Below are 10,920 nucleotides of genomic sequence, written 5' to 3' on the forward strand. Positions count from 1 at the left end.
TTTGACAGCTGTTGAAAGGAATGGAAAAGATACTTTTACGTGTCATATAAAATTCGACAATAACTATAGCTTTCATCCAGTTTTACGACTTTGATAAATACGAGACAAGTCACATTTTCACAATTAAGCACATAATAACGAAATGGCACGCAACACAAAATTCGTTGTCAACACTTTTCACAGTAGGTCCGTTATTTTCTTCAAGTCGAGTATTCTCTTCATATTCGATTGTTATTGATCAATTTTACACTGCTTATATCGGTGTACAATATATTTTGTAGAATTATCACGGTTTATAACTTAAAACAACGATATATGATGTATTATAGAACGGGCCTAATATGACAAGCTTCTAATTTCTACCGCGATATAGCGTCGCCACCGTCAATGCGGAGTTCATGCTTCATGGCTGACTAGGCAGGGCCCTTAACTAAGAAAAAAATGGTTTTACATCTTTTTAATATTTTCTTAGGAATACATAAACTAATATACCGAGTGACCCATTTTAAATGACACATTGAGATTTCTCGAAAGTCAAGGCTTTCAATGAAAAATATTTCAGATAAAAGTTTTGTAATTTCGAGGAAGACGTAACTCAGGAAGTTATTATTACGAAACAATTACCAGTATTTATGCAATAAAATAAGGGAATGTTTATTTAAGAAATTGAAAAAGTTACCTTCAAATAATTTTCTCACGTTTATTAAAAATCAAACTAATGGTACCATTTTATGTCTCCCTTCAAAACTGTAAAATTTTTGTACGAAACATTTCAATGAAAGTCTTTACGAGAAATTTCAATGCGTCTCTTTTAAAATGGACCACTCATATATGTATGTATACTGTACAATTTATATATGTATAATTGTATGTATAATAATTACATATAATATATATTAATACCAAGTTCTTTATAAACATATATATGATCATAATGAACTATTTCAATAGACCAATACATCTCAAAATCGATTGTAACAGTACATTTTTGAATATGTATTCATAAGATTAATTATATTTCATCAAGGAGATTAAATATATCTTTGAATTACATCAAATATGATGTAATTCAAAGAACATCAGTCAGATATTACAATAATTTAACATTGGTGCAAAATTTAGTTTAAAAAATTTAAATGTAATACAATTTTTCAAATTGCATACTTTCCTTAGTGCAATTGTTTTTTTCCTACCTCAATCAAGTCATTCCATTATTATAAGTATTAAAGAATCAATCATCAAAAAATAAATATTTTGAGAAATACCTATTTTATATTTTATCCTCATAATATTCAAAATATTATGAGGATGAAATATGAAATATTTTGTAATATTTTTACTCTAAAATAATTTTAGATTATATTTTTATATGCAAAATAATTAGGAAAAATAAATTACATGAAAAAACCTATAGTTTTATTTTAAAAATATCGATGGCATTGACATTTCGTTCGATCTGCATAAAGAAATTTTTAATAACAAAAAATTTGTTGTATCATATTTCTTTTCTTTATACACAGTATCTCAATAACTATTAACATTTTAAATATAGATTCTTTGCAAAAAGAATATGTAAAAATTGCAATTTTTAAAAAAAGTAACTATATTTTTTTACACCAATCACGTGTACATGATTCATCTTATTATTCTGTGCATAAAAGTAGTAGTACAATTATCAAGAAATCAATATCTTACGAGATATTTCATATTTATCGAAATATGGTATAATAAAGTATTAAATATCTCATAAAATATTGATGTTTCGACAACTTTACCTTAATATATACTATTATATGTCGAATAATTAGAGTACTCATATTATGTAAAAAAATTCAATTTTAAAAAACGAAGTTGACCTTGAAATCTTTGAAGCGCATTCACCTGGACAATTATTATCGCCATATGATAACCCTCTTTGTAACGTGTAATTTTGGTTACATAAATTTTCCTCTAGATATAAATTCCAAGATATATTTAAGGTGCTAATAATTATTGAGACACTGTATTACTGTAAAAATCTGAAATTTTTGTTTAAAATATTTTTCGTAATCTATACAAATTATTTTAAATCATAAAGTGTCATTTTATTCAAATGTACAAATTACGTACCGTTTGTTTCAATTCGGCATATACTTGTTCAGATAAAACTGTAACGGGCTTTAAATGTTGCGACTGCTGCAAATCGTTTTGTATGTGAGTGATTCCATGAATGTTATTTGTGTTGGACGATATTGGCACATTTTGAAGACAGGTTTGAGGCAACGCGAGATCGCCCAGATGAAAACCTGGTGCTATACTCGGCGAGTAATTTTGATTTGACAACGAATAAATCTGTGCTTGATTAGAACTAACTTTGGAGACATTACAATGCCTATGCTGAGAGAATTCGCTCGCGTTCTTATCGGAAACATGATTGGCAGTCGTTTGAAGGAGATTGAAGCTGGTATTGTGAAGATAATTCTGGCTTCCGTCAGTTAATGAGTAAACTTGGGATTGATTTGCTTTAAAAATATTAGCTGAATCGCACTGAGAATAATTCCTGGTATTAGAAATGTTACTAATGGCAATCTGCCGCAGATCGAAAACACTTTGATCAATGCTCAATGAATTTTGAAGATAATTCTGGCTGTTTGATGAATAGACCTGTGTTTGATCAAACGCAGCCTTGACGACGTTGCAAGGTCCATGCTGAGCCTCGTTCGTGTTACTACCGATAGTATTATCAGAGGTTCTTTCAAGCAAACTCATATTCTGATTGACATGCAACATGTTTTGAGGACAATTCTGATTTGACAAACAAGTTTGTGTCTGTACAAGAGTGGGCTTGATGACATTGCAGGAACTATTTTGACCATTCGTACCATTACTGAAAGCGTTGCTACCGATTTCTTGAAACCTAATTTCCTGATTAACATTCGTTTGCGTCATCGAAACAGGAATTAACATTTGGTTAACAGCCGAATTGGCCAGGCAAATGTTCTGCTGAGACAGAGTTTGCGTTTGGTGCCAAATTTGACTCACAATAGCCTCGGTGGCTGATTCTGATACACACTGATCATTCTGGAGTCGCGGTCTTTGAACATTTGTGCTTTTTGGTTGCCAGGAGTTCTGCACCTTGCTAGATAGCGCCGATGAAGAGTTTGCTTGATCCATCGTAGCCACTGGCGACTTTGGTTTTCCCTGCGGCGGAGGCTTTAACGCTGGGATAATTGACAGAGGCTTGGCAGCATCTTCCATTGTTGATGAAAGCTGCTGAGAAGACGTAAAATTCTGTTGCAGTTTCTCTAACGATGAGTAGTGCAGATAATTCGCGGAAACAGTTTCCTGTTGTTGATGTTTGCCATTGGTAGCGTTCGTGTTCTTAGACGCCTCCTTTTCGCCTAAATGTTTCTCTAACTCAGCCAAAAACACCGGATCTAGCTTCTTAACAACAGCAGCAACTTCTTGACCATTGGAATTAGTATTCAACGATAGTTCGTTCATGCTCTGTGCAAGCTCGCAATTGGATTTGGGTTTCGGCGGGCTCACGTTCGGGGCAAGAGAAGGAGGAGGCGGAGGAGGAGGAGGTGGAAGAGGAGGAGGAGGAGGAGGAGCAAGAGGAGGAGGAGGAGGACTTGGGATAGTAAATGATGATGTGGGATTGCTGTCTGAAATGTTAATATACATCTGCGTGGCGGAAGCATTGCGTAGATCTTCTGGCCAGGTAGTCCAGTTTGATTCACACGGACTGATCTTATCTATTTCACTGTAGTGATTCGCAATATCGTCTCCTTTCATGTTCACATTCAAATTTAACGCATCCTGCTGATATCTCTTGTTCGGATTTATCGAACATTGACGAGTCTCCTGAAAAAAGAATAAACAAAACAAAATAATATGAAATATAGGTAGCTAAAAATTAGCTATATTAATTTTTATTGCAACTACTTACATTTAGCAAAATTATTTTTTAAAAATTTATGCAATCACTCTTGTCAAAATAATTATATAATTAATTATAAATTTTTTAATTTTAAAAAATTATAAAAATGTATAAAAATTACATTACCTTTCGTTAATTTCATTATATAAAAAAATTTAATGATAAACTTATATAAATTACACGCTTTTTGAAATTTTCTTTTAATCATATACTGTATACTGGTGTTAAAAAAATTTTTTGCATTCCTTTCATTTAGTATTTAGAAACATAATTATTTTGATAGAAAGCTAAGTAGACTACAATAAATCTAAGACACTTTCAAGTTTTGTTTTAAAAGTTTTTCAAGGGTTGCAAAAATTGTTTTAATGTAACAGCATATTTGATAATAAAAAGATTTAGCGTATATGATTAATTTATTCAGTTTTATAATTTTAGATGAATTATAGATACTTGTTACCTTATGAAGAAGATACGTTATGAAGATTATACGTTTTACCTTATGAAGAAAATCTTAAAAGGTGAAACAAAAATTGAAATTATTTTTATACAAGAGCGCATAATTAACGCATAAATTCTGTATATTTCTTTTATGGGATAACTTTACAGGATATTAATGTGTAGAAGCACACTATCCATTTCAATCCTTCATTTAAAAAAATTCTTTTTGTTAAAAAAGAGTGCAAAATTTTTTATAATTTCGAAAGAATATATATAATGCATATTATATCATTTTGTTGTTAAATTTTCGTTATATATGAGAACTAATATGAAGATGTATGCAGTTTTATAAATTGTTCACTAATTTAACTTATATCAATATTACAGTTATTTAGTTAGATTATATAAATCATATTATCTAAGGAAATTGACATTAAATTTAACTTACAATTAATTTAAAACAAAATACATAATTACAAAAATAAATTTGTTTATCATTAAGTACGCCATTAGTGGTGAAAATCTTTTTCAAAAATTTAAATGCAAAATTATTTCGAATATTATTTAAAATATTAAAAATAATTTCTTTTAAATTATTAAAAATTCTTGATAATCTTAAATGACTTAAAAAATCGAAAAATCTTGAATGTCTTAGAAAAGAATATCGTAAAAAAATTTTTCTTAGAAATGTTTAAACTAAACATTTAAAATCTTTAAGAATAAAATTACCTATTTTATAAAAGAGAAAAATTAAAATATATACTATAAAAATATAGTACTAAAAAAGAAAAAAATTACATTTTTTATTGAAATAATAATAATTACGGATACAATAATAGTTTTATTTAAATGTGTAATATTAAAAAATTGTATTTATATATTTATATATCTTTTCTCTTATTCTCATTGATTTTTTATTTTTAAGATTTTTTTAAAGAAAATTTTTTTTGTTAATTTTGACAAATGTCCACTTGTATTAAGTTATATCTTGAAAAATTTACATGTTTATTTTTATAAGCATCTGTATAAATCAAATAATTTGTAATAATATAGTTGCAATAATAATATAGCTAAACAGATAGCTAGATAAATACCGACAATTTATTTTTACATTATCAAGAAGAGATATAATATCGTATCTCGCGTTACAGACATCACTAAGCGAATCATATGTATGTTGTTACCGTGCTGCCTAGTTGACACATTCTAAACCTTTCTAATTTCAATAACGACTAAACTGTAAATTAAATTCTCAGTAAGCTCATTTTAACTTGATAATCTAACTCGATTTTAATTATATTACAAAAGTGTCTTCATTTTACTACTTTTATACAATTATTTGAAATTATTCAAGATGATTAATATGTATAACTTGTGCATAAGTTTCAAACTATTAATTATAACTATCAGTACATAGTAAAATTTTGTATTAAACTTGCTATGAATATTTTTGAATAACGGATATATCACAGCAATTCCCGTTACCAATATTCCCGTTTGTACAAACCATCAACAAAATATCCGCGTAATTTTGTTTTAGAATAGTGATGCGCAGTCTGCGAACCGACAATTAATTTTTTGCATTAATTTTTTGCCCGCCTTTTCTTTTACAATGTATAATGAAGTAATCACTACTATATAATTACAGCTTCATTGAGAATTGTAGAAAAAAATTCGGAACTCAACTTTTTGTAAGGAATAGCGCAATATAATTAGTGAATGCTATTTAAAAACAATTTTATTCTACAATGCTCAATAAAGCAGTAATTCCTGCAATAGTAATTGCGTCATTGAGCATGTAAAAAAAAAGGAGGCTTTCCGACCTTTTTTTATAACGAATTATGCTACTATTAATATTTATTATTTAAGAAACAGCCTGTAAACATATATATATATATATATATATATATAACTTGCATATACTTAGGAAAATTAAAGGATCACTTGTTTTATTCTCCAAAACATTTTATTAATTTAAAGTAAAAATAACCAAGTAAAAGTTGAAAAAAAAAATTTTTTGCTTCAATAGCACTGAATAACTCGGTGAAAAATATCGTACAACGCTCAACCAAAAAGCAAATTAAAGGAAAAGATTCATTCTTTCAAAAGCTGTATATCGCATTTGTGTGCAATTCACGCCATAAAACTTTGCAAAGTTCGGAAAAAATTTTGCGATTTGTCGCATCTCCATTTGTATTTAAGCGCCTCCAAAAAAGTTGGTCGTTTGCTAAAGTATCAATTTAAAAAGTGAAGACTTCAAGCTGTAAAATGTTTTTTGAAAAACTCGTTATGATCATTTTTGACAAAGTTACTATCTTAAAATTTGCTTGTTTTTGAAGAATAGAACAGATGAATTTTTTTTTTGTTGAAGTGTATATTGTAACTTTTGAATAATATCTAACAATAATTTTAAAACATTTTTTTCTTCAAACATTTATAATGTTCTTGATTCAGAATATTTAAAATAAATAATAATTTTGAGTTCAAAATATTCATCAGATATTACAAATAATTCAAAATTTTATTTCTAACACGTACTACTAATACGCACTATAATAACATACCTCTATATCAGTGGAATCAAGGTCAAAACGATTCACAGTATCTTGAACGTTATCTCCTCCTTCACTTACGTTTCTATATGTCTGTGTCTTCAGATAATTATTAGCATGCACAGCAGCATTGACATCAGCAGGCACATGACTATAATATCGCGAATGTGGTGGCTTCATGAATACCGCGGAGGTATCAAAAGGATCAGAATACGCAGGATCCACATTACCAGGAAAATTGGCATACGTTCTGCTTTCTTCATCCTGCCAAGAGAATTTTTCACCATCGATAGGTTCATCTAGAATGTTAATTACTCGCTTACATGCAATTTTCTGATCGTGCATGTTTATGCTCGCCGATTCCTCCTCGGCGGACAAATCGATCAAAGTATCCTCTTGGTTAATGCCCGAGGTCGATGACGCTTGTGAGACCTTAATAGGACTCGACCTGGCATCGTTATGCAATTTTGTGTAATTGAATTGTTTTCTGGTACGTGGAGTACCACAAGAGAACTTCTTTTTTGTCTGATTGTCAGCCGAGGCTGCCACCAACACATCCGGAGGATCCATTGGGTTTCTTAAATATACATCGTCAATGTAAACAGGGCTGCCCCAACTCTTGCCGAAGGGCGCTCCATGTCCTGTATGAATGAAAGAATTCTCCAACGGTTTGCTGATGTCTTCTGGTTGCTTTCGGCGCATTGGGTCAACCAGACAGCGTGGAAAATGCGCTATTTGAAAAGTCCGTTGATTTTGACCTTTCCACCAGTAGTTTTCCGGTTGTCCATCTATGATCGCAATTTGGTCTCCTGACTCAATGGACATCTTGCCAGCTTCCTCAAAAGAAGTTAGAGCTTTCATTATAGATGGTACCGTACCAGTCAGTGACTCCTTTAACAAAGCGAATGTCGGTCTCTCCGAGGGTTCTCTCGCCCAACAACGAAGCATCAATTCGTACATATATGGAGGCATTGCTTCTGGCTTGTGAAGCCGCTCGCCCTCGCGGTCGATTTTACGTAAGATTTCGGAACCGTTTAAGCCTAGCCAAGGTTCCTCACCAAACGTTAACATCTCCCATAGCGTCACACCAAACATCCAGGCGTCTGATGCATGACTGAAATGCCGAGCCTTGAGAGACTCGGGAGCGCACCAGGGAAAAGGTACTTTTTTATGTTCCGTCATAACATAACAGTCTTCTTGTTGAGGAAGCGCTCTCATCAAACCGAAATCGCCGATTTTTATTTTATCGATAGTACTCAACAAAACATTTCTGCATGCCAGATCGCGATGTAAAAAACGCTTTGCTTCTAGATATGCCATACCTGTGGCAACTTGCAACGCATAGTTACAGAGCGTGAGAATCGAAATTCTGCCACATTGCTGTCGTAAATAATCAAGTAATGCGCCTAAAGGAGCAAGCTCGGTTACCATCATCATCGGCTGTGACAGCACCACACCATACAATCTAATAAGATTATGATGGTCCAAAGTATGCATTGCTTGAACTTCCGAAACGAAGTCTTCTATAACACTCGGCTGTGTTAGAGCATCTGCTTTGAGGACTTTAACTGCAACGGGCAGAGTTCGTCCCGAGGGAGAGGTCCATTCTCCTCTTCTCACTACACCAAAGCTTCCATCGCCTAATTTAACGGACAATGTTACATCTTTGTCTTGGATGAGACATGTCAGCACCGAAGAAGTTTCAATGGGCTGTGAGGATCGTTTGTTGCTCTTACCGCTGCTACCAGGTTTAATTTTGGTAATTAAACTCTTTTTCCACTGAGTGTTTCGTCTTTTCTTTACAGCATCCAACAAGCGTCTGACGCCAGGTTTTCCCAGACCAATTTTCTCCAAATCTTCTGCTTGGACATAATCAAAATGATGCAGACGAGTAATCTGCAGATCATCTCGAATTCGCGTAAAGAACTGGGAGAGCTGTACATCATGTAGCAATTCCTGAAGCCAGTCTGTACCTTCTTCGTCTGCCATAATGATTGTATTCTTTTTGTTTACTGAGATATCTGGTACTCAGAAATATATAGATATCTTCAACGTATATAGGATCCTAAAACAGATATGACCATTAAAATTGCATCGATGTCATTATATATTTGGACGAATACTATTATTCATTTATTTTGGATTTTATAATGTATCCATTATAATTGTTTAAACTTTATATAGATTTTAGAAATTAAAATTAGATTTGACTTGGCATTTAAAAATTAAATTAAACTTGGATTTTGAATTTTAATGAGCAATATTAATAAACATTCAAATTCAATTCTATTCAAAATAATTAAGTCAAAGAACTACGAGTTAGATTTTAATGCTGGTTCTTCCTTTATGACTACAATTTAGTCATTTAACGCTAATAAAATGAAAGGACAAACGTTTCGACCTTGATTAGATCACTCTCACAATCAGTATCGCAAATTATAAAAATCGCAATATAATTACATAATCTTTCTGTTAAATGCTATGATGATGCAATTATTATTATAATTTAAAGTAATATTTCAATTGATTATTAATATTGTAATTTCTCAACCTTTGACTACAAATCACTAGTTTTAACCCTTTGACTATAAATCACTTGAAAGTTCGCTATGTTTGCCAAACAACAGCAGTTATTGTGTATGGAACACTTTCGTGGATTACATAGACTGTTGACGTAATGGTAACGTATTATATAAATAAAGTCAAATCTTTAAATCAACAATTGTTATTCCGGATTGTTACTTCAGTAAAAGAATAAAATAAAAAAACATTTTTAAAAGTAATGACAATATATGATAAACATTTTCGTGGTATGCTTACAGGCACTGATAATGGTCAAAGCGTTAAGGATAGACAAAATCTTTGAGATAAACACCCCAGAAAATATTTAGAATTTTAATTATTTTTAATAGGATAATCTTTCAAAAATATTTTGCCTTTTATTGAGCTAAAAAATAATAAAAATTGTCATTTTGGCAGCTAAATAATGAAGAGAATTTTCCGTATTTCTCTCTCTCTCTCTCTCTCTCTCTCTCTCTCTCTCTCTCTCTCTATCTATTTATCTATCTATCTATCTATGTCTCTCTCCATGCTTTCCATGAACACAAAATTTATTAACTTTCTTTATATGTATACTGGCTGCAAGTATGTTAAAAATTTTATTGTTATCAACACTTTGTTAATCGCGCGAGTCATGCCTTGAAATGCTGGATACTGTATAATCGCATTGTTCTTGAAAATTTTCCTTTATTCTTTATTCTTTTTTTCCTTTTTTTGTTCTTTTATAATTTCTTTTAGTATACTGCATCTTCAAATGATTTAAGAGTCAAAAAAGAACAGTATAGCATAAAACAGATTTACACGTTCAATGATAGATCATGAAACAGATAGATCTATCTGAACGGTTGCTGATAACAAAATTAATAACAGTATTTTTAAAATAACTATCCTACAAAAATATTTTCTTTCGAATTTTAATGAGTATAATCGAACAATTATTTAAAAAAATGCTGCGGCTAACTTGTGAAATTATATATTTAACTATAACAAATTTAAATATTATAAATATGTAAACGTATAAATAAAATTCAATTTTGAAAACAAATATTGCTATGTACAAAATATTAAAGGACATGCTCTATGAGAAAAAAACAGCGTACATAAAATTTTATTTTGAATTTTATTTTGATCCATTTTTATATCTTGAACAAATAATAAAAATCAGTTATTAAAGGTTTGATTTTTCAAACCATATTTTATGGCCATTCCACTTCAGGAGAATTATGAATCGGGTAAATATATTTTGTTATGTAAAAAGCTGTGAAATCTTAAATCAACTTTTTTCTTGAAATTACATTTTTTGCAGTTTTACCAATTTCTCAAAAAATGATAATAGGTATCAGGATGTTACTTTTTAAATTTTTTATAATTAAATTCTTTATAAACTCTCTCTAAACCTCAATATCGTTCAAAAAATTTTTTCTTAAAAAAAATAAAATCTTAAAAAAA

The 10,920-nt window shown here is 30.6% G+C and overlaps 1 protein-coding gene across 2 annotated transcripts in view; it reads right to left on the reverse strand.

Annotated features, from left to right (window-relative positions):
• The window catches only part of LOC105460511, a 17,434-nt gene extending 8,436 nt beyond the window's left edge, over positions 1-8,998 (reverse strand). The window contains exons 1-3 of one of the 2 annotated variants that reach the window (XM_011706962.1): positions 8,649-8,998; positions 6,925-8,552; positions 2,110-3,846 (exon numbers count right to left, since the gene is read on the reverse strand). In XM_011706962.1, the coding sequence (XP_011705264.1) occupies positions 2,110-3,846; positions 6,925-8,552; positions 8,649-8,901 (3,618 nt within the window). In that variant the 5' untranslated portion in view covers positions 8,902-8,998. Of the gene's footprint in view, positions 1-2,109; positions 3,847-6,924 lie in introns of both variants that reach the window. The other variant, XM_011706961.1, reaches the window with a different exon arrangement.
• Between the last annotated feature and the right edge of the window lie 1,922 nt (positions 8,999-10,920).

Source organism: Wasmannia auropunctata, unplaced genomic scaffold, assembly GCF_000956235.1.
Source record: "Wasmannia auropunctata unplaced genomic scaffold, wasmannia.A_1.0 LD320605.1, whole genome shotgun sequence".
NCBI classification, from domain to species: Eukaryota; Metazoa; Arthropoda; class Insecta; order Hymenoptera; family Formicidae; genus Wasmannia; species Wasmannia auropunctata.